Consider the following 21,335-nt stretch of genomic DNA (forward strand, 5'->3'; position numbering starts at 1 on the left):
TCTATTTTTTTCTTAATACACTATGTATGTATAGTAAACTGCGCACGCACGTGTGCATGCCCCCCCCCACATACACCTGCTTTTCTTTCTTTTTTTTTTGTAATAGCCTCAATATGTAGCTCAAGTGAGCCCTCAGTCTCCCAAGTGCTCACATTCTAGTCATACACTAGCTTTGTATAGCTGCTTTTTGTATTCTGTTAAGTTATTATATTTTCCCATGTAAGTTTTTTAGTCAAAATGTAAAGCATATCTGTGTATCAAGTCATGTAAGTGGAATCGAGGATAACATTCATTATTATTTAGCAGAATCCATTGGCATATGTGGTGTTTATTTTGTTTTGTTTTGGCAGTACTCAAGGTTGAATTCAGGGCCCTGTGCTTGCTAGGTAGGCATTCTACACTTGAACCATACTTCTAGCCTCTTTCTGCACTGGTTACTTTTGCGATAGAGTTTCACTGTATGCCTAGGCCAGCCTGTACTGTGATACTCCCATTTGTGCTTCTTCATGTCATTGAGGGTGATAGCCATGGGCCACTGAGCCCAGCCATTGTGTTTCTCTCACAATTGAGATAAGAAACACTCTTGTTATTCCACTCTTGTTGTGCCCAGACTGGCCTTAAATTATGATCCCTCGGCCATTGTTTTCCAAGTAGCTAGATTACAGGCTTGAGCCATTGTATCTGGCTTACATATGTCTTTTGGCTATTATATTGTATATGTTTTTAACACAGATATACTGATGTAGAGGCTTAATTTACTCACAAGCATAAAAATTATAAAGACTAATTCAGGATGATGTGTATCTGATCTTTAAGTATCATTCACTTACTCAAATTCTAATATACTAAAAACAAACAGGGCTGGATGCCAGTGGCTCACACCTGTAATACTAGCTACTTAGGAGCCTGAGATATGAGGATCATGATTCAAAGCCAACCCAAGCAGGAAAGTCTGTGAGACCCTTATGTCCTTAAAAATTGCAAGTGTAACTGTAGATCAAGTCATAGAGCACTAGCCTTGAGTGCAAAAAGGCTACAACACACACATAGGCCCTGAGTTCAACCCCAGTTCTGGCAAGATGAAAAAACTGTTACCTTGTTCATCATTGCTCGGGATAGTACACATACAAGTGTTTTCTTTTTCTTGCAACTTTTAGCCCTTTTAAAAATATTTTATTAGAGAAAAATGGGACAAAAATGTTATCTAGCTTATCAAACTGTTTAAAGTACTTAAAAACACTTTAAAATATGGTGACTAGTAAGTCCAATTTGGCATTTTACTTAGTAGCAACAAACTTATACACATATGTATGCATTAACTAAAGACACTTTCTAATAACATCTTGTGATCACTCTTTGTCTAAAGACAAAAGTCAAAAATTACCACAGCACCACAATTTCTTCAACTGTTAAAAAATTCAAGCTGGGCACCTGTAATCCCAGCTACTAAGGAGGCTGAGATCTGAGAATCACAGTTCAAAGCCAGCCAGGCAGGAAAAGCCATGAAACTCTCATCCCAATAAACCACACAGGAAACCGGAAGTGGCACTGTGGCCCAAGTGGTAGAGCGCTAGCCTTGATCTGAAGAGCTGGGACAGTGCCCAGGCTCAGAGTTCAAGCCCCATGACTGACAAAAAAGAAAAAGAAATTCAGAAATTCTAAAGTAAGATCCAAAGGCTGTTTTGTTTCCTTTTTTTTCTTAAAGAGTAATCTTAAATTGATAGAAAAAAATCACAAAGATAGCACATGATTTCCATATGCCATTCACCTTATTTTTTTTAATTTAATTTAATTTTATTTGTGAACATACTGTACAGAGGAGTTACAGTTACATGGGCAGGATAATGTGTACATTTCTTACCAAGCATTGCAGCCTCCTCCTTTGTTTACCCTTCACATCCCTTCCCAGCCTCCCCCCTCCCCCCCATTCACCTTATTATGATACATTTCTAACAAATGTAACATAATGTAGATTCACTTATGATACATTATTACTAAGAAATATTAATACTTTATGACTTGGAGTTCACCAATTCTTCCCTCCTTCCTGTTTCCTGCTCTCTCCTCTCCCTATCTTATTCTCTCCCTTTCTCTCTTTCTCTCTTTCCTACCTTCCATTGAGCATATCACATTCTGTTTTTTATCACCTTAGCTTCCAATGGTCTGTCACTATGTTTCATGGTTTTATTTTCCACAAGCTTACACATACACACACACACACACACACACACACACTTTTTTAGGCAGGGTCTCCCTGTGTAGCCCAGGATGATCTGAAACAAACTCGGGTCACTCAAATTCTTGATCCTGCTTCCTCAGCTTCCAAAATGCTGGTATTGGAAGTGTGAACTATCATGTTTAACATAGTCTTGAGAGTTTTGAGGAAAGTATTAGTCAAGTATTTTGTACAGTGTTCCTTAACTTGTGTTTATCTTATTTTTTTCATAATTTAACTAGATGAAGACAGGTTTCTGGGGGAACATTACAGAGACAAAGTACCAACCATAACATACTATATAAAGCCTACTTTGCTCAACATGATTTATTACTTATGGTGTTAATCTTAACACTTATCCAAATACTTCTGTGTGAAATATTCTTTTCTTTTCGTGTGTGTGTGTGTGTGTGTGTGTTGCTGGTCGTGGGGCCTGAACTCTAGGCCTGGGCGCTGTCCCTAATGTCTTCAGCTTAAGGCTAGCACTCTGCCACTTGAGCCACAGCACCACTTCCAGCTTTTTCTGCTGATGTGATGCTGAGGAATCAAACCCAGTGCCTCATGCATGCAAGGCAAGCACTCTACCACTGAGCTACCTTCCCAGACCAATATTGGTTTCTTCCTACCCATTTTTTATTAATTTTTTATCAGAATAGACTCGTGGGTATTTGTTTTATACTTTAGATTGATTATAGTCCAACATTATTTTATAATTTGTTCCATTCTTGGCCATTAAGAGATCTTCCAGCTTACCTCTATCCCTCTAATTTTGGCAGTACGGGAACATCCTAACTATCTCCAATCCTACTTTCAGAATCAGCCTTTTTTCAAAGATATCTTGATTTTTTTTTTTTTTTACTGGAAAGTATTATTGGACATCAAGATCTGGACACTGAATGTACTACTTGCTACAGAGTATCATTGCTTCTAGGCATTTTCAGTGAACAGTGTTAAGATACACACATATTTATATTATCTACACAGACACACCTGGCTATAATTATTTTATGTATATGTTGAATTTGAAATATTGACACTAACTCTTCCCTAAGGTATTCCTCCTCTTGCTTTTTAAAAAATTTCCCTGCTTGCTTACTTGTAACTTTTCCCCTCTAACATTGAGCAACCTGTCTTCTGTCATCAGTCATCTGTTTACTTAGTTGTTTAACCCCAGTATAGATGCACCACATTTCAGAATTGTTAATTTATAGCCATTTAGAAATATCTTTATCAGCTACTGTACAATCTAGTTTTATGATTTTCAGTCAAAGTATTATTTTCCAAAATTACATGTGCCCATTTATAAAAATATTGTTTTACGCAGTTGCAAAATTTTCTTAACTCCTCACACCCATCTCTAAGGTTATGTCAGATATTACAAATGTACTTAGATTTATTTGTTACTATTTGCATTCTGTTCTGGGTTCCCTCTATTTCTTGGTTGATACTTTAAAATTTACATATATCAAGAATGATTTTTTTTCTTTTTCTTTTTTTTTTTTTACTGGTCAGTCATGAGGCCTGAACTCTGGGCCTGGGTGCTGTCCTTCAGCTCTTCAGCTCAAGGCTTGCGCTCTACCACTTTGAGCTACAGCACCACTTCCAGCTTTTTCTGCTTATGTGGTGCTTAGGACTTGAACCCAGGGCCTCATGCATGCAAGGCAAGCACTCTACCATTGAGCCACCTTCCCAGCCCAAGAATGATTCTTTGTATTGTACAGTTGTATGTACTTTGACAAACATATACTATATCCTCTACAACAGTACTCTGTAAATTAGTTCACAACCCTCAAAGTAATATGTGTTAGGAGTTTTTCATCACTGTGACAAAATGCCTAAGAAAATCAACTTAAGAAAGGAAAGATGACAGGTGCCAGTGGCTCATACCAGTAATCCTAGCTAAGGAGGCTGAGATCTAAGGATTACAGTTCAAAGCCCGCCCAGGTAGAAAACTCTGTGAGACTCATCTCCAATAAACTACTTAGAAAAAACTGGAAGTACACTGTGGCTCAAGTGGTAGAGCGCTAACCTTGAGCACAAAGAGGCTCAGCGCCAGTGTCCTGAGGACCAGCAAAAGAGAGACAGAGAGAGAGAAAAAGGAAAGATTTGATTTTGGCTTAAGTTCTAGATATTTCAGTCCATGGTCAGCTTGTTCCATTGCTATCTGGCAGAAAGACATGATGTTTCTGTCATGCCTTGAGAGCATAGCTGCTCATCTCAAACAAGCTAGGAAATAGAAAAAGACAGGAAGGAGTAAGGAACAAAGCATATTCTTCAAAATTCTCCAATGAGGCTCCACCTTCTAGTTTCTACCACTTCCCTATAATGAATTCATCTCAGGATTAACCCACTGTATAGGTCAGAGCTCCCATGGTCCAATCATTTCTTCATAGTGTAACCTGCTGGAGAACAAGCCTTCAGCACTTGAGCCTTTGTGGATATTTTATATTCAAACCAGTATGTCATCAATACTAGCCAGAACTTTTTCCTACCCAAGCCCACTGATCTGTTTTCTGTTCTTACAAACTCATCTTTTCCAGAATGTCATTTGGATAGAATAAAACAGTACATAATTTTTTCCATTCGGTTTCTTTCACTTAGATTAATCTAAGTTGTATGAATTAATAGTTGCTTTCTTGTTATTGCTGTATAGTATTCCACTGTAATGATATACAATAGTTGATTTATTCATTTGCTTATGAAGGAAACCTTGGTTGTCTCAAGTTATGAATAAAATTGCTACAAATATTGCAGTATTTATTCCAGAGAAAATAGATAACTTTGATAAGGTCAATGTTTATTTAATGTTTATTTAAATTTTCAAAGTCTAATTTCTCATTGCAGGTTTTATATAGATATAAGTAAGTTTTAAAATCACTTTGCTGAATACCTAGAATACAAGTAGCAGTTAAACTGAAAGTCTTTTTAGCTTGATAAAAAATTTCCAAACTGTTTTCCAAAGTGCTGTTCCATTTTGCATTTTCAACAACAATTGAGGTTGTCTTATTGTTCTGTTTTCTTTAACATTTTGTTCTATTACTATATGGCTATTTTACAGGTGTGGTATAGAAAGTGACTTTCCATTGTTTAATCTTCATTTCCACAGTGACAGAGATGTCAAACATCTTTTCATATGCTTACTTGCCATCCTTTTTAAACATTTCTTCAATGAAGTGTCTGTTCAGATCTTTTACCATTTGTTTTTTTTTTTTTGAGGGTCCGGTCATGGGGCCTGAACTCTGGGCCTGGGCGCTGTCCCTCAGCTCTTCAGCTCAAGGCTAGCGCTCTACCACTTGAGCCACAAGGCCACTTCCAGCTTTTTTTTTTTTTTTGCTTATGTGGTGCTGAGGAATTGAATTCAGGGCCTCAGGCATGCAAGGCAAGCACTCTACCACTGAGCCACCCTCCCAGCCCTCTTTTACCATTTGTAAATGTGCTAATTTTTTTCTTACTGGTAATCTTTAAGCGTTCTTCATATATGTCAGAACGTGTTCGTTGTCAGATACATGACTTATGAATTCTTTTTCCTAGTTTGCAATTCTTTTTATTATTTTTACAGTATTTATTCCAGAGAAAATAGTTAATTTTGATAAGATCTAATTTTTTTCTTTGACGTATCTTAGTTTTGGTGTTGCATATTAATATTCTTAAGCAAATCAAGAAGATTATTGCTTTTGTTTTTAACAGATACAGTTTTGTACTTTATATTCAAGTCTGTGAACCATTTAGAGTTAACTTTTGTTTAAACTGGAAGTTCTGTATTGACTTGATATTCATTCATTCATTCATTCATTCATTCATTCATTTGCACATGGTCATCCAGTTCTGGGGCCATTTGATGATAAAGACTATTCCTTTTTCATCAAATTTCCCTTGCTCCTTTACATGAGTCTTTCTGGTGTCTCTGTTATATACATTTTTTTTTTTTTTGGCTAGTACCATACTATTGTAGCTTTTAAGTATACCTTGAAATCAGGTAATTAAATCCTTCGATTTCTTTTTTTCCCCTTCCTTCCTCCATACTTTCCTCATTCTTTCCTTCCTTTCTTCCCTCCCTCCCTCCTTCACTCCCTCCCTCCCCCCCTTCTTTCCTTCTTTCCTTCCTTTCATTAGTTCTGGGCTTGTACTTAGGGCCTGAACACTATCCCTGAAGCTTCTTTTTCCTCAAGGCTAGCACTCTACAACTTGAGCCATCTACTTCCACCTTCTTGGTAGTTTATTGGAGGTAAGAGTCTCATTCACTTTCCTGCCTGGCCAGGCTTTGAACTGCTATCCTCAAATCTCAGCCTCCTGAGTAACTAGGTTTATAGACATGAGCCACTGGTGCCCAGATTCTTTGTTCTTACTTTTAAAATTTGTTTTGATCATCTTACTACATCTGCCTTTTCAAACATTTTTAAATCAGTTTTTGATATCTACAAAAAGGTTTTCAATGATTTCAATTGTTATTACATTGAATGTAAAGACCAGATTGGGAACAGATGACATCTTAGCAGTACCAAGACTTTTAAATATATTAATGTGGAATGTCTTTGTATTCATTTAGATCTTCAATTTCTTTCACAATATTTGGAAGTTTTATGCATACTGATTCTGCATGTATTTTGTTAAAATTATTCCTGAAGTACTTCATTTTCCCCCATGTTATCACATTTTTTTAAAATTTCAAATTCTAACTTCTCATTACAGGTATGAAGAAGAGTAATTAGTTTTGATAAATTGACCATTTGTCTTAAAACCTTTCTTAAAACATTAGTACTTATTAGTTGAATTTTTTAACATAGGAACTCATGTTATCTATGGAAAGTATAGCTTTATTTCTTCCTTTGCGATGTCTATACTTCCCTTCTTTCTTCTCTTCCTCCCTCCCATCCATTTAGTCTGACTTTGAATTCTGGGCCAGCCTTTAGTAAGCTGGTACTCTCCTCTTGAGCCCCATTTCCAATCATTTTTGTTATTTGTGAGATAAGGTCTCACCTTTTTGCCAGGACCTATACCTGAACTACAGTCTTTCTATTTTATGCTTTCTTCTGTAGCTGGGTGCTACCATGTCCAGCTTTTTTCTGTTGAGATAGAGTCTTGAGAACTTTTTTGTCTGGACTGGCCTGGACTGAAGTATTTCCTGATCTCTGCTATCCAAAAAACTAGGATTACAGACGTGAGTCACTGGTACCCACTTTATGCCCTTCATTTCTTAAAGTTTCCTTTTACTTATTATTTTTTGTTTTCTTTTTTAATCATAAATGATTGTTACATTTTAATTAATTTTAATACTGTGTTTGGTCTTTAAATTGAATAGGATAAACTATTTAAAATTTCAGTAGAGCACAGGGTCTGGTGGCAAAAGCCTCTGAACTCAAGTTCAGGATGTTGAGCCTGGAGAGTTGCAAGTTCAAGGCCTGTCTTGTCAACATTGAAAGATACTGTATCTTGTATAAAAAGGGGATGGTTTGGGAGAAGTAATACTCAGTTGTAGAATGCTTTCATAGTATGCAGAAGACCTTGTGTTCAATCTCTAGTACAACATATACACAAATCAGCAGTAATATTTTTTTTTTTTGGGGTCGGGTTGTGGGGCCTGAACTCTGGGCCTGGGCGCTGTCCCTCAGCTCTTCAGCTCAAGGCTAACGCTCTACCACTTGAGCCACAGCGCCACTTCCGGCTTTTTTCTTTTTGCTTATGTGTTGCTGAGGAATCAAACCCAGGGCCTCAGGCATGCAAGGCAAGCACTCTACCACTGAGCCACCTTCCCAGCCCCAGCAGTAATATTTTTAATACTCAATTTAACTAAAACTGATCTTTCTTTCCTGTAAAAGAAAAATGGCTGCCAATGGTGTTTAATACAAATAACATATAACATGAAATTCCTATTTCATTTCACCATGAAATTAATAGAAAAGTCAGTAAAAGCTTTTTATTATGTTATTTAAAATAATACATGGATTCATTTTTCCCAGTGCAATTGTTTTTTTTTTTATGCGATGTCACTTTTTTTTTTAATTGTGAAAATACTGTACAGAGGGGTTACAATTACATGGGCAAAATAGTGAGTACATTTTTTATCAAGCATTGTACCCTCCTCCTTTGTTTACCCTTCCCATCCCTTCCCATCCTCCCTCCCCCCCCAATCCTTCCCCCCTCCCAAGTTGTAAAGTTCGTTTTTGACATGACAACTTGTACTTCTCATTATTGCAACAAGTCCACCTGTATCCTTATTTAAATGACTTGTTTTTCCCCTTCCCCTCCACAAATTATATGGACATCAAATACAGTGAAAGCAGGGGTTATACTGTGGGGGAGGGACATACAAAGCAACAAACAAATAATCTTATAATTGCGTTAGAAACAAATGCATGAAAGAAAAAAACATTTAAAATACATATCTTAGGGTTCATTTTCCTAACATCACCTTATCTAGCCTTTTCTGCTTGACTTATACATATACTAGATATTGCAAACAAGGGAAATCATGGGACCTATGTTTCTTTGGGCTTGGCTTACTTCACTTATGCAATTGTATATGGCACAAAGCAATAAAAATATTTTAAAACGTTCCTTAAGGAAGATGAGAGTAATTTTGTTGCTATTGAATTGATGGATGATTATAGTACATCAATTGGAGAAATAAAGATCAATTTTGTACATTAGGAATTTCATGGTACGTCAAGAATGTTTTAAAGAGCTATCTGATGGCAGAATCTTAGTAAAATTTAAACAGTATTTTTACTGTATGGTGGGGAAAAGATAGATTTAGGATAACCTGTGGGAAAGCTAAGGAGCATATTCATGCTCAGTTTGTGGTGGTGAATGGGCCAAAGGCTAAACTAGCAGTCCATTTCCCAGTATCTACTCAACAGTGGCCTTCTTTGTGTGTCTTTTACTTGTTAGAGTTATTGAAAGGTGAAACAAAGCTAGTCTTACATTAGAAACTGACAGTGTTTTTAAAAGTTGGAATAAGATGTTATTGGATGTTTCATTGGCAATACTGCAAATTATTAGAAGTTACTGCTCCAGAGTGAACCATATTGCAAGTGAAATCAACTTTATTCATCAGAGATGCTTGTCAATATAAATATATGTACTCCTAGTGAAGTAGTTTTAGAAAGTAATGTCATGGGCCAGGGGAGTGATTATATAATTTAAAAAAAAAACACTTAAAATTACAAGACATGGTTTATTCTCTTTCACACTTAATTAGGATGGATAACTTTCTATATAAGTAAGCCATCCATCTATCAAATGTAGCTAAAGCATAATATTAAAGGCAAACTAATCTATTTAAGGATAGAATGCCTTCAGAGGCAGGAAATGTTAGTTAGGACCCTTTTGATAATGGCCACAGAGTATTTTTGAGCAGCCACACAAATTAAATCTTGAACAGCTGCACAGAGCACACAGAAGTCATGATTCCAGCCTCTGTGAACTAACTTGAATAAGTCTTTCATCTAGAGATCTCACTGTTTGTCTATTTCATGAATCCCTCATTTCATCTCTGAAGGGCTCATTCAGTTTAATACAGTTCAGCTTTGTACCTTAGAGTTCTACAAAATAGCAAGTTAATGTAGTTTCATATTTTTAAGAATTAGATAAAATCCACTCTGAAGTAAATGGGTAGAAGTGAGTATAATAATATATAATATATCTATATATATTATAAAAGGCTTTGTAAGAAAGACACAGATACTCCAAGATTAAGGACATGCCTAGATGTGTACCCTGAATATTGTTTTACTCTTAAAGTAATCATGATTGCACAAAAACCTAGTTTATTGATGGTCTGGGACAGGAGCTGTAAAAGAAAACAAGCAATCAGAGTCTATTAATGTCATGATGTAGGAGCCAACTTGGGGGGACTTGAACAGACCAAAGATATGACAGTTGTGCTTAAAAGAATAGTAACTATGAGGGGGGGAGCAGAGTGGGAAGCGGGAGAAAACAAGGGAAGGGGTAACACTGTTCAAAAAAGAAATATACTCATTACCTTGCTTAGGTAACTAACCCCTCTGTACATCATCTTTACAATAAAAAGAATAGTAACTACAGTTAAATTGGAACACATTCATTATTTAGGTATATGAGTTTGTAATGTTACTTTAAAATGTATTACCAGGCACCAGTGGTTCACATCTGTAATTCTAGCTATTCAGGAGGCTGAGATCTGAGGATCTTGGTTCAAAGCCAGCAGGAAAGTCTGTGAAATTATTATTTTTTTTTTTGTCAGTCATGGGGCTTGAACTCTGGACCTGGGCACTATCCCTCAGCTCTTCAGCTCAAGGCAAGCACTCTACCACTTGAGTCAGTTCCCCTTCTGGTTTTCTGAATGGTTTATTGGAGATAAGAGTCTCACTGAGTTTCTTTCCCGGGCTGGCTTTGAACCACGATCCTCAGATCTCAGCCTCCTGAGTAGCTAGGATTACAAGCCTGAGCCACTGACGCCCGGCTGTGAAATTCTAATATCCAGTTAACCACCAAAAAAGCTTTAGCTGTGGCTCAAGTAGTAGAGTGTTAGGTTTGAGCAGAAAAAGTCAGGCCCTGAGTTCAAGCCTCCTCCCCCACATTATTCATTGTTAGTCCAGAACTGGACAGATATTTATCCTGTCTTTCAACTAAGAGCTTTACCTCAGGAAAACCACATGGTTTAGGAGGAATCCTTCTTTATAGAATTACAGCCAATAAATGCAGGAAAAATATTAAATTATTGTAGTAGAATGAAGTAAAATTAAATACCTATGCAATGAAACTTTTCACATTTTACTGTATATACCTAGGAGTATTTTGTGTTAAGAATTTTTAAAAATTAGGATAAAAGGGAAGGAGATAAGAATTTACCAAGCATCAGTGTAATTTGTGGAAATATACTTCGTGTGATGAGAACAGTATGTACAAGGTACAGAAGTGACAAGATAATGTATAATTTAGAGAAGACTTAATAACTGGGCTTCCCAAAGTACAAGATTTGTTAAGTGAAAGTATGGATTGTAGTTGTGAATTCTCAGAATACATAGTACTTGGAAATAGTGAAGTTGAATTACATTGTAAAGTTCAGAAGGAACTTGAGATTCAGTGGTTCTTCAGTTCTTTTTGGACTGAAGTAATTATATTTTATCAAAGGCATTCAGCTATAAGTTTAGGCCAAATTGATTTGGCAGCAGGTTCCATGTGTAAAGTGAAGCATTTATTTTACTTGTGCAGTCTTTGCTTAAAGTGTACAACTACTGTGATTATTCTTCATTTCACCTTGATACACTTTCATAGCTGCAAATATAGAAATAAATACCACAAGAATCAATTATGTGTATATCTATTACAGGGGCCCTACTGGAATGTTAGAGGATCATATTTGATTTAAAAATTATATATATTTGCGATGAATAGTTTAACCTCACTTCCCAACAAAATGATCTTTTGTGTTCAAATTCCAAAACCTCCCATACATTATAGACAAATACTCTATTTTGTTTAGATTCATGTTATAGGAATAACAGGGGGTAAATTTTTCAGTAAAATTATTTTTCTCTGAAGTGAGCTGTATCATGATATTTTTTAAAATGGAAAGATCCTTAAAATCAGTCTTGAGAGTTCCCGGTATGAAATTGCCTCAAAGACTGTTTATTAATTTTACAAGCAAATATTTGTCTGCTCCAAATTGGATGCATTTTTCCCACTTCTGTTATGTCAGAATTTGTTAGAAATGTATCATTCTTGACACAGTGGAGGAGTAGCGAGAGAATAAAATGTGAAGCTGTGTAATCAGAGCTTTGTGGAGATGGACAGCTATGTCCCCTGTGACATCTTGGAGATTGTTTGTATAGCTAGTCAAATAGTTTGGTGAAGTGAAATGTATATAATGGAAGTTTCTGTTATCTCATAAATATGCTCATGTTTTTCCTAAAAATAGAGGCAGGAAGGACTGGAGAATGATGAGATTGTAGTGTTCTGTCATTTATCATTGGTTTTCAGAATAAATTTACATTTAGAAAATCTCTATTTTCTAAGTATTGTATATTAAAGAAAATAACTTTTTCATGGTACAATACTAATTTTAAAACAATGTACTTTTTTAACAGGGCATCCAGAAGTTGGCTAGTCAGTACCTGAAGAGAGATTGGCCTGGAATAAAAGCTGATGATCGGAATAATTACAGGTAACTTATTAAATACCTTTGGCTTTTGTTCTTTAAAAATAGTTTAATTCTCAGGTGGCTCATGCCTGTAATCCTAGCTACTCAGGAGGCTGAGATCTGAAAATCACTGTTCAAAGTCAACCTGGGCAGGAAAGTCCATGAAACTCTTGTTTTTGGTTTTGTTTTTTTTGGGTTCGGTCGTGGGGCCTGAACTCTGGGCCTGGGTGCTGTCACTCAGCTCTTCAGCTCAAGGCTAGCGCTCTACCACTTGAGCCACAGCGCCACTTCCCGGCTTTTTTTCTTTTTGCTTATGTGGTGCTGAGGAATCAAATCCAGGGCCTCATGCTTGCAAGGCAAGCGTTCTACCACTGAGCCACCTTCCCAGTCCCTCCATGAGACTCTTATCTCCAATTAACAACCAGAAAACCAGAAGTGGTGCTGTGGCTGAAGAGGTAGAGCTCTTGCTTTGAACTGAAGAGCTGAGGGACAGTGCCCAGGCCAAGAGTTCGACCTACAAAAAAAAAAAAGTTTAATTCTAAGCTATATTACATTTAGATAATAAAACATCCCAGTTTTTAAAAGTATTGCTACCCTTCTCTGCTATATTTTTAGACATACTTCTAAAACTGTCAAAAAATCTTATGCTTCATTATACTTACAGCTGTTCTATATTAATTAGATTATTTTAATGCTATAAGCAAGTTATATTGTTTAATTAATAGCCATATGTAGAATTTAAAAGATTGATGACAGCAGACTATAGATAGTACTGGGGATTGAACTCAGGGCCTCACATATTCTAGGAAAGCACACTAAACTGAACTATATACCCCAAAGCTTCCACAATGTAATTTTTAAAAAGAACCCAGGTTCCTCTCACACTTATAAACCTAAATATTCAGAAGGCTGAGACATGGAGGATCTCAGTTCAAAGCCAGCCAGGGAAGAAAAGTCTGTAAGATTCCATCAACAAAAAGCTAAACTAAAGCCAAGGCTCAAGTGGTAAAGTGCCAGCTGTGAGGAAAAAAGCTCAGTAAGAGTTTAAGACCCTGAGTTTAATCCCCCATATCTACCGTCCCCCAAAGTGTAGCTTTTTAAATGTCTTTTGGGACATCAGTAATTGAACATATTAAGCCAGGCGCTGGTGGCTTATGCTTGTAATCCTAGCTACTCAGGAGACTGAGATCTGAGGATTGCATTTCAAAGCCAGCCTGGGCATTAAAGTCCGTGAGACTCTTATCTCCAATAAACCGCTCAGAAAACTGGAAGTGGCACTGTGGCTCAAGTGGTAGAGCACTAGCCTTAGCTGAAGAGCTGAGGGACAGCGCCCAGGCCCAGAGTTCAAGCCCCACAACCAACCAAAAAAATTATTTTTGAATATATTTATTGTTTTTTGGCTAAGGGCTTTCCTATTTATTTGGGGACCCAGAAGTCAAGGAACTTATATCTTACAATTTAGTTTGAATTAATACTAATGTGCATCAAAACATAATAAAGATTTCAGAGTAATGACAAACTCATTATTGAAGTATATGATTTAGAGTCTGAAAATGAAATGAAGCTGCTGAAATTGTCAGCAGTGACTAACATCATCAACATCATCAGAGAATTTATTTTTTTTGTCAGTCGTGGGGCTTGGACGCTGTCCCTGCTCTCTTCAGCTCAAGGCGAGCACTCTACTACGTGAGCCACAGCGCCACTTTAGGTTTTCTAGTGGTTTATTGGAGATAAGATTCTCAAGGACTTTCATGCCCAGGCTGGCTTTGAACCAAGATCCTCAGATCTCAGCCTCCTGAGTAGGTAGGATTATAGGCATGAGCCACCGGTGCCTGGCTGTCAGAGAATTTCTTAAGACTGGAAATGAGAGAAGAACAGAAAAGCACAATGCCTATATGCATCTGATCATATAAAATAATTTTTATTGAAATGAACTTCAGGAAATGAAAAAAAGAAGTTTTTTCTTTTTTGTGTTTTTTTTCTTTCCTTTTTGTTTGTTCATTTATATGTCCTTGGGAGTGTAAGAAGAAACACAGAAATGGAGAAACAAAGGGTGAACAAATGAAGCAATGGTACTCACTGGACACTAGGTTGAAAATGAACTATACAATTGGTGGATGGAATGGGAGGGAAAAACTGGGAGAGAGCAAGGGAAGGGATGTCATTGTCCAAAAAGAAACATACACTTTATCTAACTTATATAAATATAACATATATAAATATGTCACCTTTATAATAACAATAAAACAATTAAAAATAAAATTTTTAAAAAGAATGTGGAAATGAGGCTAGAAAATGGAAGGCTATACAAGAAAAACTAATAGTTCTTTATAGTGGTAGACTTGGAAGGTGGCATGATAGCTATAAATAATAGAATGGTATAATTTCACTTTATAATATTACAGTGAAATAAGCTAGTGTTGGTGGCTCATGCATGTAAACCCTAGCTACTTGAGAAGTTAGATTGGAGGATCATGATTTGAGGCAAGCCCAGGTGCCTTGTTTCAACCAAGAGCTGGGAATGGTAACACACACCTATCATCATATCTATGATACGATGCTTAAGTAGATGGATCATGGCTCTAATATTTTCTCAGGTAGGAAGCAAGACCCTATCTCAAAAAACAACCAGCATATTAAAGGGTTGGAGGCATGGCTTAGTGTTAGATCACTTATCTAGCAAGCACGAGAGAGCCTGAACTCAAAATTGGGAAAATATTAAATGACAAAATAAATCTAGAAGTGTCCTTCAGATTTTCTAGTATATATAAATTTAAGCTAAAAAGAGATAGGAGATGAAATTTTAGGCAAAAGAGATAAGAGGATTAAAACCTTGAGGTGAGAGTGAACATATTCAGTGATATTGTTATACAGTCAGCATTACTAAGAAAATCATGATATTGGGGATAAAATTTTATAACTTAAAGATGAGCAATATTCCAAGCTTGTTGGAAATTCAGATTTCAGGTGTCAAAGAATGAGTCTACAGGCTGTGTTCCCAGGTTAGGTATTTAATTCTAACAAGTATTTTAAGCCAGCATTTACTAAATAGTTACTTTTAGATCCTATGGTAGCAACTTCATTCATGTCTGTGATTATTACCCTAATTTTTTACTAGGTCACTAGGTCTTGGGTTATATATGACTTAAAGAAGATCACACACATGTAAAGAAGGTGACCTTCTTTAAGTCATATATAATAATGTCATTATTTCTTTATTGATGATATGCATATAAAAAACCAGCTTTTAAACTAGACTTCAGGATTAGAGACACCAAAAGATATGGTATCTATCCATTAGGAGCTTACAGAAGAAAGCTATTGTTAAAGGTACAGTATCAGGAAGTACTCTAGAGATGCATTGGAACCATAGAGGAAAACCTAGATTTGTAGAGCTTCACCTTAAGGAATGTACAAGAGCTTGTCAGGCATACCGTTTGGTGAAAAGAACTCCACACAGAAATTGCATTTTTTTTTAATTTTGCTTATTTATTTTTGTACCCATACTGGGGTTTAAACTTAGGGCCTAAGCTCTTGCTTGCCTTTTTCTTTTAGATATGACACCTTAAAGGCATAGAGTATAGGAAAATGCAAGTATTAGATGAATTATGTGCAGTTCAGTATGGCCTGATGTGAAATATATGGGTTGGAGGGTAGAATAGTGGATATGGATAATACATACATAGGTATCCAAGAGGACTTTGCAAATCAGGTTATGGAGTTTATGTTTATTTGGAAGACAGAAGCATTAAAGGATATTCAGGAGAAGAATGATATGATCAACTCTCCTATTATGAAGGTGATTTAGATGGATATGAGAAAGAATTCCAAACTTTATTCCCACATTGTATCCGTTCATTTGAACTATGGATATTATAGTGAAAATCAGGTTGTGGGGGAGATTTCAGAGGTATTTAAAAAACTGAAACTAGAGGACTAGCAGTTGATTTGGCAGAGATTTGTTTTTTGAGTTTGTCCCATTCCGAGGCAAACTAAATAGTTTGCTTTGTATTAAAATAGCTCCTGGCAAGTGGGAGGCACTTGATAAATATTTACTGGCTGGATGAATGAAGTAGGAGGAAGGGAGGCAGAGTAACATAATCATTCCCAAGTTTTTTTATTTAAGCAACTGAGAGAATAGTGGTGTCATGCTAGAAAAAGACAATAGAAAGATCAGAATTGATGGTGAGAATGGCAATTGCCCATTTTTGTTTTATTCTGAGTTTATTTGGTTGTGGTCAGTTTAAATTGCTTCTTTAATTTTGTTCACTTAAATTCATCTTGGAATTTAAAAATATCTTATCCAAGAAATACATGGTTTTCACCAATTAGCTTAATATTACAAAAGTTACAGAAGTACTTTCTCAAGCCTCTTTCATCCTTATTTCTACTCTCTGGAGTAATTCCTATAAAAAGCATGTAGTCTTTCCTTTCACATTTTTTCCTGTATGATTCATTTGTGAAAATATACAGTTTTGCTCTTTCTAAAGGAACTAAGATACACATATACACACACATATGTATCTGTAAACTGCTCTCTCTACCAAATTGTGTTATGCATATGTATGTGCATGCACACACAGTCAACTTTACACAAGCCTTTTTGGCAGTTGTTTTTTTCTTTTTTTGGTCATGGAGCTTGAATTCTAAAGGTCTGGACGCTGTCCCTCAACTCTTCAGTTCAAGGCTAGTGCTCTACCACTTGAGCCACAGTGCCACTTTGGGTTTTCTGGTGGTTTATTGGAGATAAGTGTCTCATGGACTTTCCTCCTGGGATGGCTTTGAACCACAGTCCTCAGATTTCAGCCTTCTGAGTAGGTAGGATTACAGGCATGAGCCACTGGTGCCCAGCTTATTCATTCTTTTTAAGTGACTTTTAAAGTCACAGTATGAATGAACTGCAATTTTGTTATCCATTTCCTTATTGGTGGTTATTAATTTATTGCTTCTATAAATAATGCTACAGTGAATAATTCCTATATACACATATGTGTATTGTCTGCCTGTAGTGTAAATTATTTCAGGAAGAAAAACTGTATAGAGGGTTTACACATTTAAAATGTTGATTTTAGAAATAGTCTTTTATAAGTTCTGTACCAATAAATTGTTCATTTCTTTTACTATGATTTAAAATTGCCCCCTTTTTGTTTTTCTTTTCCTTTTTTATTTTTTGGTTGGTCGTGGGGCTTGAACTCTGGGCCTGGACACTGTCCCTGCACTCTTCAGCTCAAGGCGAGCACTCTACCTCTTGAGCCACAGCGCCACTTCAGGTTTTCTAGTGGTTTATTGGAGATAAGAGTCTCACGGACTTTTATGCCTGGGCTGGCTTTGAACCAAGGTCCTCAGATCTCATCCTCCTGAGTAGCTAGGATTACAGGCGTGAGCCACGGGCGCCCAGCTTGTTCCTGAGCATTTTTGCTCAAGGCTAGAACTCTACCTCTTGAATTAGCTCCTTTTTTGTTTTTCTGTCTCCCTGTCTGCCTGTCTACCTAGCCACCTACCTAGCTACTTAACTAGCTACCTACCTATTTACTTAGCTTCCTACCTACAAACTGATCCATCTTTATCTGTGCATATGATCAGTCTTTTAAATTGTTTTCCAATCTAGTGATACTAGCACCATTTAATGTCATGAAATTCCCATTTCCCTGGAAACTAAACTTCTAAAGTACCTGCTCTTGTACATTTTTTTTTATCGTTGAGGAATGTTTCTCTGAATGTTTCTCAAAATTTCCTCAGCTCTGTTGTGATTTTCTCAATAATCTCTACATTGTTAGCTCTAAATATTGTCTCTAGCAATGATCATATATTTTTGTTAACTTTTGGCTGGGAAAATAAAGCCACATGCCTACAATTTCAACACTTTTCTGTTTCATCTTCTCTTTTCTGGAACATTATATAGCTGCTCATCTGCCTGTGATCTCTCCCTTTCACAATTCCATTTGCTACAATGCAACAAACTATGTTTGCCTTTTATCATAACCATCCTATGTCTTTGTAAAATGCTATTTACTTGAAAGTCTCTTTTATGATATTCAAAGCCATGAAAAAACCTGGCTCCAGATCCTATGTCTCCTCATATCTAGCTATTTATCCCTCTTTTGACCTTGGTTCCAAACCTATGTGCTTCAGCCACAGTTGTGCTGTAGTTCTTACCACAGCTCACCTGCACAATTAGTTGTCTTCCTTCTGGATTTTTCTTCTGTTTCCTGGGTTTAGTACATTCTCCCTTCTTACAACCAAGTCCAACATTACAGGAACACTTAGTCATTAACATACCATACCTTCTTCTTATTACCAGTTACTGTATAAATTCATCTAAGTTGTAAACTTAGCACTTTTTTTTTTTGATCAGTTGTAAGGCCTGAACTCTGGGCCTGGGCACTGTCCCTCACCTCTTCAGCTTAAGGCTAGTATTCTACCACTTGAATCACAGCGCCACTTCTGCCTTTTTCTGTTTATGTGGTGCTGAGGAAACGAACCCAGGGCCTCATGTATGCAAGGCAAGCACTCTACCACTGAGCTACCTTCCCAGCCCAAACTTAGCACATTTTTTAGAGTTGACCCAAGGTGTGATACCTAGAAAGAAATTATTTCTAGGCCTGGAGAAGATTGCAATTTTGTTAATTTAAAAAAAAAACTTATTTTGAGGTAATTGTAGCTTAATGTAAGAAATAATATAAAGAATGTTGATATCCTTCATTGAGTTTCCTCAGTGATAAATCATAACAAGGAAATTGTACTGATACAGACTGATAATATAGTTCAGAATACATCAGTTTTTAATATGTTTATAAATATGTTCATGCATATTAAATTCCATGCAGTTTTTTAATAATACGTAGATTTCAATGATCACCATACTGATAAAGATTAATTTGTTGGTTTCATAATGAAAAAAAAATTTTTTGCGATACTGAGGATTTAACTCAGGGCTCTAATACATAGTAGGCAAGTGTTCTACCACTTGAGCCATGCCTTTACCCATGTTTTTGAGATTGGGTCTCTAACATTGCTTGACTGGCCTCCAGCTTGGAATCAATTTCCTACCTCCACCTCTAGAGTAACTGGGATTATAAGAGTAAGCCTCCCTGTCAGGCTTTATAATGCAGAGTTCTTTCTGGTAAAGTTTTGTTTTCCAATATGATATTCATATAAAAATACTTTACAACATGTTCTTAGGTAGCATGTAAATGAGTATTTTTGTGTTTTATTAGTTACAGTTTAATTATTATGGCCAGTGTTTGTTTTCACATTTAAAAAGTGATATGAAGTTGTAAAAGCAATATAAAGTTACATATTTTAGTTTGCAAGGTACGTCAGTTAAAAAAAAAGATAAGAAAATTATTATATAGAAGCTTGAGACAAAAATTGTGTAGGACATATATATATAAAAGACCTAGGATATACAAATCTTGGTATACTATATACCTTTATCAGAATGAAAAGATCCTTTTGTATGTTTAGCCTTGTTACTAAAATAAAGGCAGTCCCATCAGCCTTAAGAGCAGAGGTTTGGAAGTCAAACAACTCTGGGCTTTCCTCTTCTCCTTCCCCTGTGTTTGCAGCACTATACTCCATTCTAGATACAGTGGCGTATACAGTGGAGTATAAAACAAAGGTTATGCCACATGGAGCCTACATTCTAGCTAGGGAAGAAAGTAAACAAGTGAATAATTGAATATACTAGTTAGTGATATGACATGCATTGTAAGGTGAACCAAGAGTGCCAGGGAGCAGTTGCACTTCAGTTGTTTAATGCATACAACATAGACGTTGGATACAGAGCACAGGTAGAGAAGTCAGTTAAGAAACAATTGCAGCTGGGAAGGTGGCTCAGTGGTAGAGCGCTTGCCTTGCATATCTGAGGCCCTGGGTTCCATTCCTCAGCACCACATAAGCAAAAAGAAAAAAGCTGGAAGTGGCACTGTGGCTCAAGTGGTAGAGCGCTAGCCTTGAGCTGAAGAGCTGAGGGATAGCGCCCAGGCCCAGAGTTCAGGCCCCACGACCGGACCCCCCCCCAAAAAAAAGAAGAAACAATTGCAGTAATCCAGGCACAAGATAATCATGGCTGAAAATAGGTGGCAGCAGTAGAAGAGATAAGCTATAATCAGAGCCTATTTCATTTTGTAAACCTAGGCAAAGATGACATCTTTTGCTTGTTCTTTTTTGTTTTGTTTTGTTTTTTGGTCTGGTCATGGGCCTGAACTCTGGGCCTGGGTGCTGTCCCTCAGCTCTTCAGCTCAAGGATAGCACTCTACCACTTGAGCCACAACACCACTTCTGGCTTTTTTCTTTTTTGCTTATGTGGTGCTAAAGAATCGAACCCAGGGCCTCATGCATGCAAGGCAAGCGCTCTACCACTGAGCCACCTTCCCAGCCCATCTTTTGCTTGTTCTAAGGCTTGACCTCAAGGCCTCTTGCAGGCTTTTGACTCTGAGCTGGTGTTCTATCACTTGAGCTATGCCTTCACTTCTGGCTTTTTGCTGGTTATTTGGAGTTAAGAGTCTCATGGATTTATCTACCTGGGATAGCTCTGAGATGTGATGTTTAGATTTCAGCCTCCTATGTAGCTAGGATCATAGATGTGAACTGGCAGTTTCAGGCAAAGATGATTTCTTGAAACACCACTGTGGTATATAAGTGGAGAAAAAAGAATCAGTGATGATATTAACATTTTAGATTTGAAAAACTAGGTTTGATATGGAATAATTTGCCAGGGTGTAATCTAAGGAAATGAAGACTTTGTATTTGAACACGTTAAGGTCTTACGATCCCATTAAATTTCTAATGTGAGTATGTTATATAGGCATTTAGGGGTTAGGGAAGATGGTGGAAAGGAATGCAGAGTTCAGGACTTAAGCATAGTAATAACAGTTAAAGCCATGATCGTAGGTGAGCGGTTGTTGATGAACGTAAAGAGAAAGTGGTCAGTGGTTATATAACACTCCAGTATTTACAGGATTGGGAAAAGGGGAAAACCCAGCAAAGTAGAATTGA

The 21,335-nt window shown here is 36.7% G+C and overlaps 1 protein-coding gene across 5 annotated transcripts in view; it reads left to right on the top strand.

Annotated features, from left to right (window-relative positions):
* Window positions 1-21,335, top strand: part of Fchsd2 (FCH and double SH3 domains 2) — a 250,079-nt gene that overhangs the window by 111,275 nt on the left and 117,469 nt on the right. For all 5 annotated transcript variants that reach the window (XM_042687508.1, XM_042687523.1, XM_042687500.1 and 2 more), the window contains exon 4: window positions 12,283-12,359. In XM_042687508.1, the coding sequence (XP_042543442.1) occupies window positions 12,283-12,359 (77 nt within the window). The remainder of the gene's footprint in view (window positions 1-12,282; window positions 12,360-21,335) is intronic.

This window comes from Dipodomys spectabilis, unplaced genomic scaffold (assembly GCF_019054845.1).
Source record: "Dipodomys spectabilis isolate Male_0828 unplaced genomic scaffold, ASM1905484v1 ptg000003l, whole genome shotgun sequence".
NCBI classification, from domain to species: Eukaryota; Metazoa; Chordata; class Mammalia; order Rodentia; family Heteromyidae; genus Dipodomys; species Dipodomys spectabilis.